This window comes from Nestor notabilis, unplaced genomic scaffold (genome assembly GCF_000696875.1).
Source record: "Nestor notabilis isolate BGI_N333 unplaced genomic scaffold, ASM69687v1 scaffold6335, whole genome shotgun sequence".
NCBI classification, from domain to species: domain Eukaryota; kingdom Metazoa; phylum Chordata; class Aves; order Psittaciformes; family Psittacidae; genus Nestor; species Nestor notabilis.
In genome coordinates this window covers 24354-39140 of record NW_009927792.1, presented here as the reverse complement: position 1 = coordinate 39140, position 14787 = coordinate 24354, and the positions used below count along the sequence as shown (strand labels likewise).

Sequence of the window (14787 nt, the reverse complement as noted above, 5' to 3'; positions counted from 1 at the left end):
ATCAGCTGAATCATGGACAGTGAGGATTAAACAGCTGAAGAGCTGTGTATTAAATAAACAAACAAAAGAGCTGTGTATTAAAACAGCTCAAGAGCCACCATATGCAGTGGCTAGAGATAAATGTCCGTTTCAGGCCAGAAAGCTGATGGGAGGTTAGGCAAAGGCTGAGAGCAGCTAATAATGAAAAATGGCTCTTTCTACAAGGAGTAAGACAATTGAGTTCATGGCTGAGGGCTGAAGAAGGAATGATCATCTACGAGCACCAAAAGAAATTCTTATGATCAGAAAGTTGCCTGCCCACACTCAATCCTTATTTCACCCTAGGTAATTCAAGGAAAAGGAATGTTTCTTACAATCAACCTTTTTCTTCTTTCACAGTAACTGTAAAACGTAAGAACCTCATGCCTCAATGGGACTGAACATCCAACAAGGCCCTCTTCCAGGATGGACAAATAGTTCCAGGTATGTAGGTATGCTTTGATGTGGGTAAGTTGAATTCTTACAGATCGCAAAATCCTGGATCTTTATATCAGGACCACAACTGTACTAGCAATGAATTTATTTATTATAAATAAAAACCAATAAATATTTCAAAACTTACTAATACAGCTTTCTAAAAATATACATCTAATTTTAATATTCTTAAAAGTTAATTCTGAGTTATAAAACTATAGACAAAATAGACAAAATTTTTTGATAACTGACGGTTTACCCTTTAGAGTTTACATTAGTATGAAGATTAATTAATGCTCAATTAACAGTATCCTGCTAGAGAGATTTTAGCAGTATTTAAACAGGAATAAACTAAAAATAAACCAAATAATTCACTATTATTTACCAAATGGCAGTTCTCCACAGAACTGGCTCTATCCCTATTTAACAGCTAAGTTTTGGCTACTATTATGTATAGTCACGTGGGATCCGAAGGGCCTTTGCAAAGCTTTCCTCAAGATCATCAAGTTCCTCATTGGCTTCCAAACCCCTGTCACAAGTAATCGCGTTTAAAGTTGCCTCACATGAGTGTAAAATGTCTCTGTCTTCCTCAGATTTCACACAAGAACCAGATGCTGCTGCAGCATCCATCATTTCAGCAACATCTTCTGAAAAGTCATCCTTGCCCAGTGTCTCCTTTGAGTGTTCCCTGAATATTGGTGATTCACATTTTTCTGGTTCCTCTAATAAGAAGTCCATGGTCCCAAAGAATTCATCGCTTTTTGTAGCTTTTCCTCGTCCCTGACTTTTACTGGTAATCTCAAGCTCTTCCATCATATCGAACTCTCGCAAATCCAGTGAGAGTTCTGCTTCCCAGCCTGTGTGGCTGTACTTCGCATCGCTGCCCGGGCTGCAGCCGAGGTCTGCTTTCAGTACATCCAACAAGTGGCGCATTTTGCTCTAGGGGGTGAAGAAAGAAAGGGGTGACACTCCTCCAGCCCCACAGTGCCTATATAAACTCGGGGTTTAATTCTGACAGAAGGAAAGGGAGGCTGCTTGCAATAACTGACTAAATTATACAGTAAGCGTCTCCAAACTGAGTTGACTATTGTCCCTTTTTTGTGACTCCTGACATACTGTGATCTGTGAGTCTGCAAGCCTCATTTATGGAAAGCCTCATTTATTCTGGTTGCCTTTACTAGCAAATACACCAGTGCACTTCCACTGTACTTTGGAAACAGTACCCAAGTTTTTACAAGGGCATGTAGCGATAGGACAAGGTAGATTTAGATTAGATGTAAGTAAGAAATTCTTCACTATGACGGCAGTGAGGCACTGGAAGAAGTGCCAGAGAAGTTACGGATGCTCCATTCCTGGCAGTGTTCAAGGCCAGGCTGGATGGGGCTTTGAGTAACCTGGTAGATGATCTTTAAGGTTCCTTCCAACCCAAACCATTCTATGATTCTATGAAGACATATGCAAAGAAGGGGAGTATTATAGGGGCAGCACCTACCTCATCCAAACGGTTCTTATTTTCTTCTATGAGACACTCAAACAGTTGTTCCAGAACTCTACAAATGAACAATTAAATTATTCCACGGGAAGAAAAACAACTCTTAACAGATCTACATAAATGAATGACCTTAGTTTTTAATTTTCATTTCTTAGCTGAATGGGACCACTAAGTATGCTCTGTCACAAAAAGGGCTACCCAGAGTCAGTATCCCACTACACACATGCTCAGCAGGCAGACCTGGCTTTGGGCAGCAGATGGTAACCATGGGGTGGTGGTGATCTGTAGCATGACTCTGGGTGTGTTTGGTGTGTTGGGTCTATGATGTGGTAAAAACCAACAATCCAGTGGTGGTTCTACTGGCATGCTGAAGTATCCAAAATTGCTTAAGTGCACAGTAGGGGCTGATATACACAAGTGTAAATAGAGCAAAGGAATACAATCCAGCCTCAGAAAAAAAAAAACAAAATCCAGAGAAAAGTCCTCCGTCCTGAAAGCTCTCTTCCATTGCTTAAAGCAGGGTAAGAAAAAATTTCAGCACAGAGGAAGTGTTCTGTGACAGCTCAGATAGACAGTCACTGGAACAGATTTCCAGAAGGTCAAGTGACTTTGATCCAGCTTACATGAGAAATTGTAATAATAATAATAATAAAAAATAATAGTGCAAGCAGGGTTTTAAGGGAAGACAAGCTTACTGGTAAAAAGAACCTGGAAATTTCTCAAAGATTTTTTTTATTGAGTGCATTTAACATTCTCATTGATAACCTTGACATGAGAAAGAACAATAAGTGCACAGAGCAGAAAGCCAGCTGGGGGCATTATGAACCCAGAGGAAGATCAGAATATTATACTGAAATTACACTGCCTTGAAAATGGAATTACAAAAGTGGGTTAAAATTCTGTATCAGAAATACTGCACTTTGGTTTGGTTTTTTTTCCTATAAACTGAATTCTTTATCTGAAAGAACTGATACAGAAAAGAATCTGGGAGTACTACTCAAAGACATGGATTTTACTATAACTTATTATTTAAGAAAAATAATCTGATTTAGCAACTGGTGAACTCTTATTTGAAAGTGTGTAATCCTGACAACCTCTGTTGAAGACAGAATTCATACTGGAATAGCAACAAGGACAGAAGGGAGATGGAGGATTTGCTGTGTGAAAGACCAGAAACGTGGTGTACTTAGAAAAACAGATGTTGCAGAGTAAAATGATTTCTTCTTAGCATTACTCCACCTAGGGTTTCAGGTCAGTTTCTAACAGAGGCTTTATCTCATTGTACATGGCAGCAGATCAAAGTAGATGACCCACGGGTCTTTCCTAGTTCCTCTTTCACACATAAAGCGAAAGAGAAAAGGAAACAAAACAAAAGCCGGGCTAACTGTGTATCCATATATTTTTAAATGCAACTAAATGATTACTAAACACTATTTCCTTTTCTTATTGAGTCCATGTGTTTCTGGCACAGCACTGCAAGTTTGAAAGCAACTGTAACTTACCTGTTAGAAAATAGCCCAAGGCTAAGAATTTCATTTGTTACTTCTTCAATGAAAGCTAAATATAAAAACTCTTCTCTGCAGGGAGAAAAGAAAACCCAATATTACATGTTTTAAAATAGAGAAAATGCTTTAAAATAGAGACACATATTACACTATGTAGTAGGTCCCATCACCTTTATGGAAAATATGATTAAGAAGACTGTATTATTTCTTGGCACCAACTTCTATTTTTCTAGAAGGCAATTCTATCAGGACAAGCTTTCATTCAATTTGAATAATAATAAAAACCCTGTGTAAAATATCAGACTATTAGAAAGGTCACTGTGGTGCTTTGTGTTTATGCTATCTTTCTGTTGTGGTATGAATTAGCACAGAGATCCTGAGTGAGGAAATCAGCAGATCTTGGAAAGATCTTGCACTCAAGAAGAAAAGAGTGCTAAATGGGAAGAATGTGTAAAATTGCAGTTTGATGCTGTAAGTAAACGCTTCCAAAGAAGGTGCTAGAGAATCTCACTGCACCTGAAAATTGCTACTCCTCAATGTAAGCTCAGAAAAAGTACTTATTTGACAGCCATGTTTTCTTTCAAATAACTCTTTGATGTACAAAATCCTTGTTAGTGAGAGATGTGGCTTTCACCTCTTTGAACAAATTTCTATTTTAATACTTCTTAAAGCCTTGTTGATGCCAACTGCTCTAAATGGGAGACTCCAAAAGTTTGGAGTTCTGTTTCGAAAACAAGAAGAAAGAAAACAAAGCAAAGAGTTCAGTGCTGTTTCTCTTTCATAGTGTCTTTCTAAATATCCCGAAGTATCCAATCAAGCCCTATCAAATCATCCTCCAGTCTTAATAAACAGAAAATAAAAAAGAGGATATATCTTACATGACTTTAGTTATGTAAAATTTGTCATCTATCCTGAAGATTGTCATTTTGGTTCCCCCTACAGTAAAGAAAGTTACCTATAGGTAATCTTTGATACCTGTATTACATCCTTAAAGTTAGGCAAGAACAAACCTATCCTAAAGCACAAAGAATAATACTAACTTAACCCTCTTCTAATTCTCACCAAATTTCAGAGCAGAAATGTAGTAAGAATGCCATTCAACTTGGTATTTTATTTTGTCAGTATGTGCTTCAGACATTACAGACCAATAAAGAACTGGAAACATTTAAAGTATAGCCCCTGGGCAAGAAGAGAAATCTATCTTTCTTCCAAAGTTACAATGAATTTTCTTCACATGAAAATGAATGATTTTTTAGGTTCACATGGAAATTTTAAAGTATTATGTAACAACTCAGAGTCATGTTAATTACAACCTCAATTGTGAACAACAGTTTATCCAGCTCCTCATTTACTGCCTCAGTTTCGAGGAAGAGTTTCCAGTTTACTGTTGCAAACTAGCAGAAGAACAGTTTAAGCATACTTACTCAGCCTTGATGGTCCTTGCAGAAGACTGCTGAGAATACAACGGTGTCTCTCTAGTCAGAAAATCAGAGGGTGAGAGAGAGACATTCTAAATACCTTTTATGCTACCTTCTATCTCATTTTCTTCTGGAGCTATGCTGGGCCATTATCCTGCTTCCTCTTGGGAAAAAAATCCCCCAGAACACCCCCAAACCCTGCTCCAGTAGCAAAATCCACTACTTACTTACATTTATTTCTGAATTACATTGGAGCCTGAAAGATGATGATGCAAGAGTATTTTAACACCGCACTAGACGCAGTGCTCTAATTATCTCAAAGCCCTCAGTGTTACTTCGGATGCTATAAAGACCTCCATTCCCCTAAGAGTGCTTTTTTTTTTTACTCAGAGTACAATTTTTCCTCAGGTAAAAATGCCTTTGTATGAAAGGACCAGAGAGCAAACCAGTGAGATGTGCATGATAATTAGGCCAGCAATCAGGAGAATCAGGTGGGAGCCCTTGGGCTCTGGCCTGATTTCCAACACTGTTCCTGTATTGTAGACAGTATTCTGTTATGAAGCATTACATTTTTAGAAAAAGATAAGGGAAATGCCTCTCATCTGCAGTTCTTGCAGATCGTAAGATTCAAAAGGCTGGATGTCTGCAGACCCTTTCTCCTGAAAGGAAATACCAACTGGAATACAAATCCAGTATTTAGTTGCAGTACTGTGTAAGAATACACAGTCTCTAAGCTCAGATGTACAGAAGTAACAGTGGCATTAATGTGCCATTGCTCACACTCCTACAAAAACACTCGCATTTCAGAGCTCTCTTTCTTAACTGGCTTCCCAGTGGAACTTTATCATAAGAAAATAATGAATTTTGAAGTTGGGAAAGGCCATTGATACTTAAAAAAAAAAACAAAACCGAAGTCCTGTGATAAGAGATTTCTAAAGAGAACCTGTGATGAAGGCTTATGGCCTAAGAAGCAGCTGTATTGAAAGCAAGAAGGCTTCAAATATTCATTCCTGCTCTAAATCAAGTACCTTAGGAAGGAGTATGGAAAAGCAGCTATTCTTCTCTCAGGCTCATGCACAGTGTATCTCCTATCTTCAGCCTACAACACAGAGATAAAATCTTTATTTAAATGCAAACACACCGCGAATTTTACCATTAAAATGAACCTAATAACTATCTATGATTAAGCAGCCATACAAATTTTCTGTCTTTTTTTAAAAAGCTTTGGGTAAACAGAGACATATTGCAGCAAATGGTCATCACTTTTGACATACAAAATTTTAGTGAGGGGCAATAGGACATGTGAAACATTTTTCCCCTGACAGGTATGTCAAAGATGAATTCACTAGAAGCCAGAGGGGGTTGATGTCACCAAAAGAAGTAAAACTTGGTATGCACAACCAGGATCCAGCAGTCTAAATCACATCTCTGAAGCTGCTTGCACTAAACTGATGGGAAGTAAAGTTGCTCACCACTTGACCTGCTTTTACATGACAGAACTCTGATAGGGCTGCTGTGAAGGTACGTGAGTTACTGTTGTCACTTTTACTATAGCCAAAGTCAGATATGACAGTTTTGAAATGAAAACAGAAGTTCTTCACAGAACTGGAGTGAAGCCTTCTGAATAATCATTTAACCTTTTTGTGATGAGGTCAGATGCAGATCAGTTCAGATGGTCTCTTCTATTTTCAACAAAGCTATCAATACATATTCTCTCCCACCCCTCCCCTCTAATGAATAAAGCATGATTATTTGCCTTATTAAGCTAGAGACATGAAGAGTCTTACCCTGTAGCCTTTATTCAGGAATAAAGTCCGCAGTTATTCAAGTATTTCTTTTACATTTGACAGGGTTGCTTCTTTCAGAACTTTTTTGTCTAGTTGCTACAAGACAAACCACGAAGTAGGAACCTAACTTCTGATAAAACTCATCCATCCAAATATTAGTACAAATTAAGACAAAGTAACTTCAGATTTGCAGTCTTGAGAAATATTTCAGGTCTTCTGCCTCCTCGCTTTGCCTCCCAAAGATGCTGATATTCTATCTCATCCTTAAAATTTAGTAATCTTAAACTGCCACACAGTGAGGCTATTTCTGAAAGACCAAAAACCTAAGTTTGAGTGTCACAAACACTGAGCAATTCAAAGCAAAATGATGGACACAAACATTTCTGTGACTATGACAAAAGAATACTAGAAGCTGGTAGAATCTGAAGTGGTGATATTTTTCAGTAAGGCATTCCAGATACATTCAGCAAGGCACAAAGCAAACAGTATCATGGATAACTTGACCACCCGCTAGTTTGGGTGCTTCCTGAGAGGAAGAGACTCCTTGGCTCCAATTCTTCTGTTGACAATTTTTTGGAATATGTTATCCAATGTTAAAGTGAAGAAAAATAATGAACAAGAGGTACCTCCTTCTGCTGAAAAATAATGTACCAATTATCTATGTCCTTAACAGATACTGAAGTGATAGTACACTTGTAAAAACTGTTTAATGTTTAAATTTCATAATATGGTAAGGTATTATGTCTTCACATGTGCAGTATTTTTTCTTATTGTTTCCACTTGTTCTTCTGAAATTCTCTCTCCCCTTTACAGAACTAATTAATCTCATGACAATGAAGAAAAGGAAACCTAAAGCAGTTGTATATTGCTTTTGCAGAAATGAAGTATATACTCTGAAATGATGGTGAAGGGTGTAGTAAGAGTACCCAATTACCAACAGATGTATTACCTTCAACATGCTCTTCCGTTGCTCAGCCGTAACCTCTCTCTCGAACACTTTGTCTGCAGATGGAAAGCTAAAAATTTAGAGATGTATTAGATTTCCAAGAAGGCTACCTTCAAAATATGCAGGATGAGAATACCAGAGCCACAGCGGAAATTTCCCATCAATCTGAATGGGACTTAGTACCAAAATGCAGGATAGTTTAGAAAATTCCTGTCAGACTTCCACTCATGTAATAAAACTGTCATATTTCAATTTGAAGGATGACAACAGTCATACGTAAGTGATCTGAATCTGTTATTTGGCTGCATATTTACAGGGGATAGCTAAATTACCCAAAATAATTGTTCAGAATTAAGAATGGAGATGATCCTATCCACTGTAAGTGCACCAGGAAAGAATATGACCCACAGTCAGAAAATCAATGGTTGCAACATGGAACTCAAGTTATCATAATTCCAGTCTTACAAAATTCCTACTTTGTTTTAGGCAAAAAACAGAGTTAGAAATGCAGGCACTGAGGACACAAAGGGAAGATTTCTCTTTCTGAGGTAGTATTAACTAAAACTGTTTAACTTCCTAGCAAGAAGGACATCAATTCAGTATACAGTATTTCACATAGGGCATCTGAAGGCATTTAAATGAAAACATTAAAAAGACACTGCAAAGCTGCATTCAAGAGTTTAAAAAAACTTTGCATGATGTACTTATTAATTATTTGGGAAGTACGAGACTACACGGGCAACAGTGGGGAATTACCTGCATGCTTACAGTGGTTAATTCTTTAGAAGACAGACACCACAACTATACACCAGAGAAAGCAAAGAAAGAGAGTGAAAAGACTATCCCTAGCAAGCGTGAGATCCTGCAGTTTGGATTTAGTGGCACTTTGTATCCAATTTGTATAGATGAAACCAGTTGCTCCAGAGAGAGGACAAGAAGATATGCCAGTGAAAAAAACAGAACAATCACATTCTGTTCCAGCTTTTGCTAAGGCACATCTAGAATAATTACTCTGGTTTTATACAAATGTGAGAGCAAAATGTGTTGCTTTTATGAAGATACGATCTTATGATAACAACTAAATTCCACAGTTTCAAAATAAAGTTTTAATCTCTCTACCTGATCACATCAGTCTGTGTTTGAGCTTCCACATGTCGCTTGCAGTGATTTTTAGTTTTCCTTTTCCTTTGAGCAGGATTGTAATACCTGTACCCTGACAGGAAAGATTTAGCATCTGATATTAAGATGTGTGGAGTAAAAGGTTTTCGGCTATGAGTAAAGAATTCTGAGTGCCTGTCTAGAAGATCCCCACTGCGTACTTTGGAGTTGCTTCCTTGACGTCTCTGGGAACAACTGATGCTCACAGAACTACCAGAGGAACAACTGCATGAACGTCCAGAGCGTTTTCTTGGTGTACTTGATGTACTGACACTTGAGTTAGATGTATTCCGAGAACCTTTTCTGGTGTATGTTACTGGACTGGAGCGAACCAAGCCATGCTCGCTGTAAGGAGACAGTGCTCTCGATAGGTATTGTGCCTGCTGAGCACCAGGGAAGAGACTGTCTTTGTCTTCTGCTTCCAAGAAACTCTAGAAAAAATGAAAACAACAGCAAACAAATTTTTGTATAAACTGACTGATTTCATCCACATGTATAACTATTTACGCAATTCAAGTTCTGCTACGCACAACTGTATGATGAGAAGAGGTGACTTGCACTGTGTGTACTCAAACTGCCTAGCAAAACAACTCCCAGAGACAGTGCTTGCACCTAGGTCCTGCAGCCTAGTGACGGAGACATGCTGATGATAGTGTTATTCCAGAAAAGCTCATGTTGTTCTGTGCAGTCAATATAATACAAAACAAAATAATAGCTAAAACAAAGTGACATCTGAGAAAACCCAATTCAAACCCAACAGGTAACAGATAGATGCAAAATAATTCAGTTTTTAATAACCAGTCAGACTTTTTAGAAGAATTATTTTATTTTCCTTACACTCAGCCAGTTCATGTAGCTCCACATCAACAGTAGCTAAATGCTGCAAGATTTAAGAGAACATATACAAGTAAAGATTTTTCCTAAGAAGAAAATTCAATTTCTAAGGCCTTACTTCAGATTTGTAAGAAACCTGAAGTTTACGTTCAGATAAGATAAAACGTAGATTAACTTGTTCATGTCCCTCCACCATCTGAACAAAGAACAGGAAGATAAGGAGAGACCTGTACAAGCTCTGCAGTGAAAAACAGAAGTGGAAGTTGATTTCTGTGTTTCATTCATCTCTATAATGCTTCTATCAAACATGTAAAGACTATTAAGTAGAAGCATTACATTACTGATGTCACTGAAGGAATAGCTCCCCTATAGAAAGCCTGAGAAAGAGTGGATCCAGTATGATATGACTTAAACATACGGAATTATTTATGGCATATGACCGTAACTGCCAGTTGAGAAAATTCACCCAGCAGCCCATCCTCATCTTACAGTTAATTCATGTTGAAATTATTTCGAGACACTAACACCAAAACATGGATTTGGAATCAAGAATCTCAACACCTATCTTGCTTACCAATATTTATTCTACTGAGAGATATTTGTTTTGAAATTTACAATTTCAACTGTAATTTGATGTGTAAGATACAAGTTTATTCAATGACACATTTCAGCAATAATAATACCCTTGAAAAGGTTTCATAAATTACATGTTTATGATTCAATTTTGTTAGTCACAAAACTGGAGTAAACGGAATACTACTTGCAGCAAGCTTGTATAAAAAGGACCCCTGAATCTTCATGGACTCTGTGGGAGAGGAAGTTCAGTAAAGATGGATCAAAGCATACTGCAGTCATCTGATGGGCAAGAGAAGTAACATAGAGGAAGAACCCAGATTTCTCTCTAAATTACTTTTATTTTCTAAAATAAGTTCAGTTTTTCAACTCAAAAGCCTCTGAGGTATCACCTCCCTTACAAAAAACACACTGCAAAGAAAGCTTGCTAAATCTGTTTTCACATAAAAGGTCCAAAGACACCTCTCACTACAGTCACTGAAGTTACACCGAGATGAATTTAAGCCTTGAAATTAACTTGTTCTTATATGAAAAAGTCTTCCAATAGAATACTTCATCTACCATCATAAAATCAGATCAGAGACACATTTGATGAACTGCACTGTCAAGATACAGAAGCTGCAGTTTACTAATAAATAAGCATCTGATTCTTTTTACTTGAGACAGAGCCATTTATAAGCCACTTGAATATTGCTTAAGTGGGGTGCCTGCTCTCCACTGCCTTGACAGAATAAAGGTCTCCTGCTGTAAGCAAGAAGCTGCCTTTACAGTTGCTGATCTCATAACCACCTTGTATGTCATCTGTTCATTCCATTACACAGTTTGATAATTAGTTAAGAACTGGGAAAGGCAAGAGAGAAAATTCACACATATACATGAACACATAAGATCTATAATCAGTTTGCATACTGGCATCAACATAAGTATTTTTCTATTCAAAACTAGGTTCCTGTTACATTCTTTCCTTTTATGTGTGTGTGGTATTCAATTGTATAATGAGGTATGTTCCTACTTTCATCAAATACTGGGATGTTACTAGTAAAGGGTGTTGCTGAATGTGCATATGGAAATGTACTAATTTGAACAATCAGCATAAGAGGTGACTATGACTATGAAGCCTGAAAGGAAATCTATACTGAGCACTCCTGATGAAAACATCTGTCTTTCGTGCTCAGAAGGTTCTTCTGCTTTCTTCAGTCACTTACATCTCTCATTCTGACAGAACTAATTCAAGCACAATACATCTTCAGACTTAATATCATAACAGTGTAATAAATCTTTAAATATAAAGCATTTGAATAGGCAATTCGCATAGCCACGCAGGTGTGCTGCATACAAAAATAACAAGAGAGATTAGAAACAGTTAATGGTGTTTCCTAATCTGTATTTCATATGCACAAGCAGATGGTCATAACTGTCATTCTTAAGAAATAAAAAAAGTTTCAAAAAACAGGCTGAAAGGGATCTTGACATGTCAAGGCAATGGCAACCGTATTTTGAATGGATAAAAGAGAAAAGTTACCTCCTACAGAGCAGCCTTCCTCCAACTGACTTTTAACATGGGTTACTTTCATTAAAAAGTTTCATTAGCAGCCACAAATGCCTATTAATAGGATTATCTGAACATGGAATAAGAAATACCAAGTCTTGCTCAAATCAGAGATTTTACTCATGGCCAGCTCAATTCCGGTTTTCTTGCTTCAGAGAGGTCATATGGAGCTTCGTACAGTTTGACCTGCTGACTCAGGTGAATGTTTAAAAACCCAACTCATCTTTTTACAGAAAAATAAAGATTAAAAATCTAGGGATTTCACTAGAATATAGCTTTCCATCCCTGGCAGCAGTTGGAAAGACTACGTAACAGTGGCATTCTATGCATATTTGGTATTTTCCAGACTCTGTTAAGCAGCCTTTTCTATTGTGAGAAAACGTAACAGTAATTCATTAAGGAAGGAGCACATATAAGTAATTTGATGACAGATAAATTAGTAGATACCCAAAAATGTGCTTACCAATTCTCAAGTTTTTCAGTCTAAATAAGCCTCTAAATACTTGCTTTAAAATTACATATTCACAGACACACAAAGTTAGCAGCCTTTTCAGAATCCATATCTATAGTTTATCATCCTATTTTGATTAACTTTCACATATGGTGTCAACCTTCGTTATTACACTACATAGAAAGAAAGGAGAAGAAGAGAAGTACATCTGTCCCCAGCACATCTTATGCTTTCCCTGCCCCTCTACTTCACTGTAGGAGATAAATCAGTCCCTGGAGTAATTTATTGCTAGTGATCCCATACAGAGACTGCTCCATTGCGCCATTTGAAATGAGCCTGCTCCGCAGCTTTTCACTTAGGTCTTCTGCTAAAAGTATAGAAATGCATGACACAACCTGTGGCTCTAAATGAAGTATTTTAATCACTGAAATCAAAATACTCTCTTTGATTAAAATCTGTGGTTATTTCAAAGAGTCAGTAATGAAATCTAGGTAACCACAACAGAAGTAAGTTTCTGAGTTCATTACGTATCATAGCAGATTCTCACATTACAGTAGCTTTACATTTATAACTAGGTAAAACAGATAAAGAAATCACTCTTCTAGTGCATTTAAAGCCTTGTACAAAACAGTCAAGTAGCAAGCGAGTGAGGTTCAAGGCACATTATAGCTATTCAGTTTCATAGTTACTTAGTGTATAATAAAATACACTGACTAAATCACAAAGGTTTTAAGAAATGTGTAACATGTATTTATAATTTAGAGGAATTATTTTTGCTTCTATTTTGTTTTACCATGCACAAAGCACAGTCTCAATTGAAAAGAGTTTCTGTGCTCTACTGCAGTATTAAAAAATCATAAATGCAGCTATGTGGAGAATCAAAAAGAGAATAAAGGCACCAGACCTACCGGAATGCATAAAATGTGAATGCTAATGAATAAAGCCTTTTGAAAACATGAAGTCAGGAGCATACATCAAAAGAGTTAGCACATATTTAGGCTATAATCTAGACATTGACCTTGTCGGAGTTGCAGGGGTTATTACATTTTTATATACATATAGGTGTATGTAAGTCACTCAAATTGATACACATTTTACAAGAGCCACATTTTATTAGACAAGAAATTATGCATTATGAAGGTAATTTAACTTTTGTATTCTTACTTTTAAATGTCAAAGTGGCAAAGCCGGGAGAATTCTACTTCTCTGTTTTTTGTGTTTGTTTTTTTTTTAATTACACTCCTGTAATGGCGTAAAATGCGTACTAAGCACAGGACCACACTCTACTCTGCCATTACCTCCTTGGAAACCTGCAGTATTGCAAGGCTGACTGCTTCAAGTTTGTGCTGAATCTCATACCAACCCGCAAGTATCCTGATTCAACAGAACGACTTTTGGAGCAGTTCCACAAACAGAAGATGTATAATCAGCTTTCTCCTAATGGCAACAGTAAGAGCAATCATATGATTACTGTGTGGTAAAACTCCTCTACGTTATCATACTCTTTAATAGGCATTGTTAGAATTTGTTTCCCAGTTGTCACCTACGGATATATCCTGATGGCAAAACCAGTCACACGAAGAAATTAAGGGTGAGTTTTCTGGGCTACCTGGAAAAGTTCTCCAGCTCCATGAATATTTAAGCAACATATGAAGCATTTGCTATTAAAATCAATAGAATAAAACATCATTCTGTTTTAAGCTGCAACTGCTCCTTTACAGTGATGAACAACAGAATGTAGTTTACTAGGCTATTTATTTATTATTTGGAAATATACACCATGTATCTGGATGAAATGCCAGCCATAATAAGTGAACCTATGTAAACAGACAGAAAAGCACTTATGTGATGGCATAAGTACTATTTTCACTTTCAATACATGCTCAGGAGCGTTGCATCCCGACTAGAAGGAAGTGTGGCAGGAGGGCCGGGAGACCTCCATGGATGGATAAGGAACTGCTGAGGAAACTTAGAGGGAAAAAAGAAGCTTACAGAAGGTGGAAGCGAGGACAGGCAGCCTGGGAAGATAACAGGAACGTTGTCCGGGAAGCCAGGGACCAGGTCAGGAAAGCTAAGGCCAAGTCAGAATTAAATCTGGCAAGAGATGTCAAAAATAACAGGAAAGGCTTCTACAGGTACAAAGCAATTAAAAGACAGACTAGGGACAACGTGGGCCCTTTCCAGAAGCTATCAGGAGGACTGGCTACCCTGGATTTGGAGAAGGCTGAGGTTCTTAATGACTTCTTTGCCTCTGTCTTCACTAACAAATGCTCAGACCACACAACCCAAGTCTTGGAAGGCAAATGCAGGGACCGTAAGAATGGAGACCTTAGGCCCACTGTAGGAGAGGATGAGGTTCGAGACCACCTTAAGAACCTGAATGTGCACAAGTCCATGGGACCTGATGAAATCCATCCACGGGTCCTGAAGGAGCTGGTGAATGAAGGTGCTAAGCCACCGTCCATCATATTTGAAAAATCATGGCAGTCAGGTGTAGTTCCAGATGACTAGAAGAAGGGTAATATAACCCCCTTTTTCAAGAAGGGGAAGGTGGAAGACCCGGGGAACTACAGACCAGTCAGTCTCACCTCTGTGCCTGGCAAAATCTTGGAGCAGATTCT

At 37.7% G+C, this 14787-nt stretch overlaps 1 protein-coding gene across 1 annotated transcript in view; it reads right to left on the bottom strand.

The window, feature by feature from the left end:
* Positions 1–900: 900 nt before the first annotated feature.
* SPATA7 (spermatogenesis associated 7) overlaps positions 901–14787 on the bottom strand; it is a gene marked incomplete at its 5' end in the record, with an annotated part of 28497 nt that continues 14610 nt past the window's right edge. The window contains 7 exons of the mRNA XM_010014208.1: positions 901–1392; positions 1946–2003; positions 3448–3522; positions 4875–4925; positions 5897–5967; positions 7605–7671; positions 8721–9190. Coding sequence (XP_010012510.1) covers positions 901–1392; positions 1946–2003; positions 3448–3522; positions 4875–4925; positions 5897–5967; positions 7605–7671; positions 8721–9190 — 1284 coding nt within the window. The remainder of the gene's footprint in view (positions 1393–1945; positions 2004–3447; positions 3523–4874; positions 4926–5896; positions 5968–7604; positions 7672–8720; positions 9191–14787) is intronic.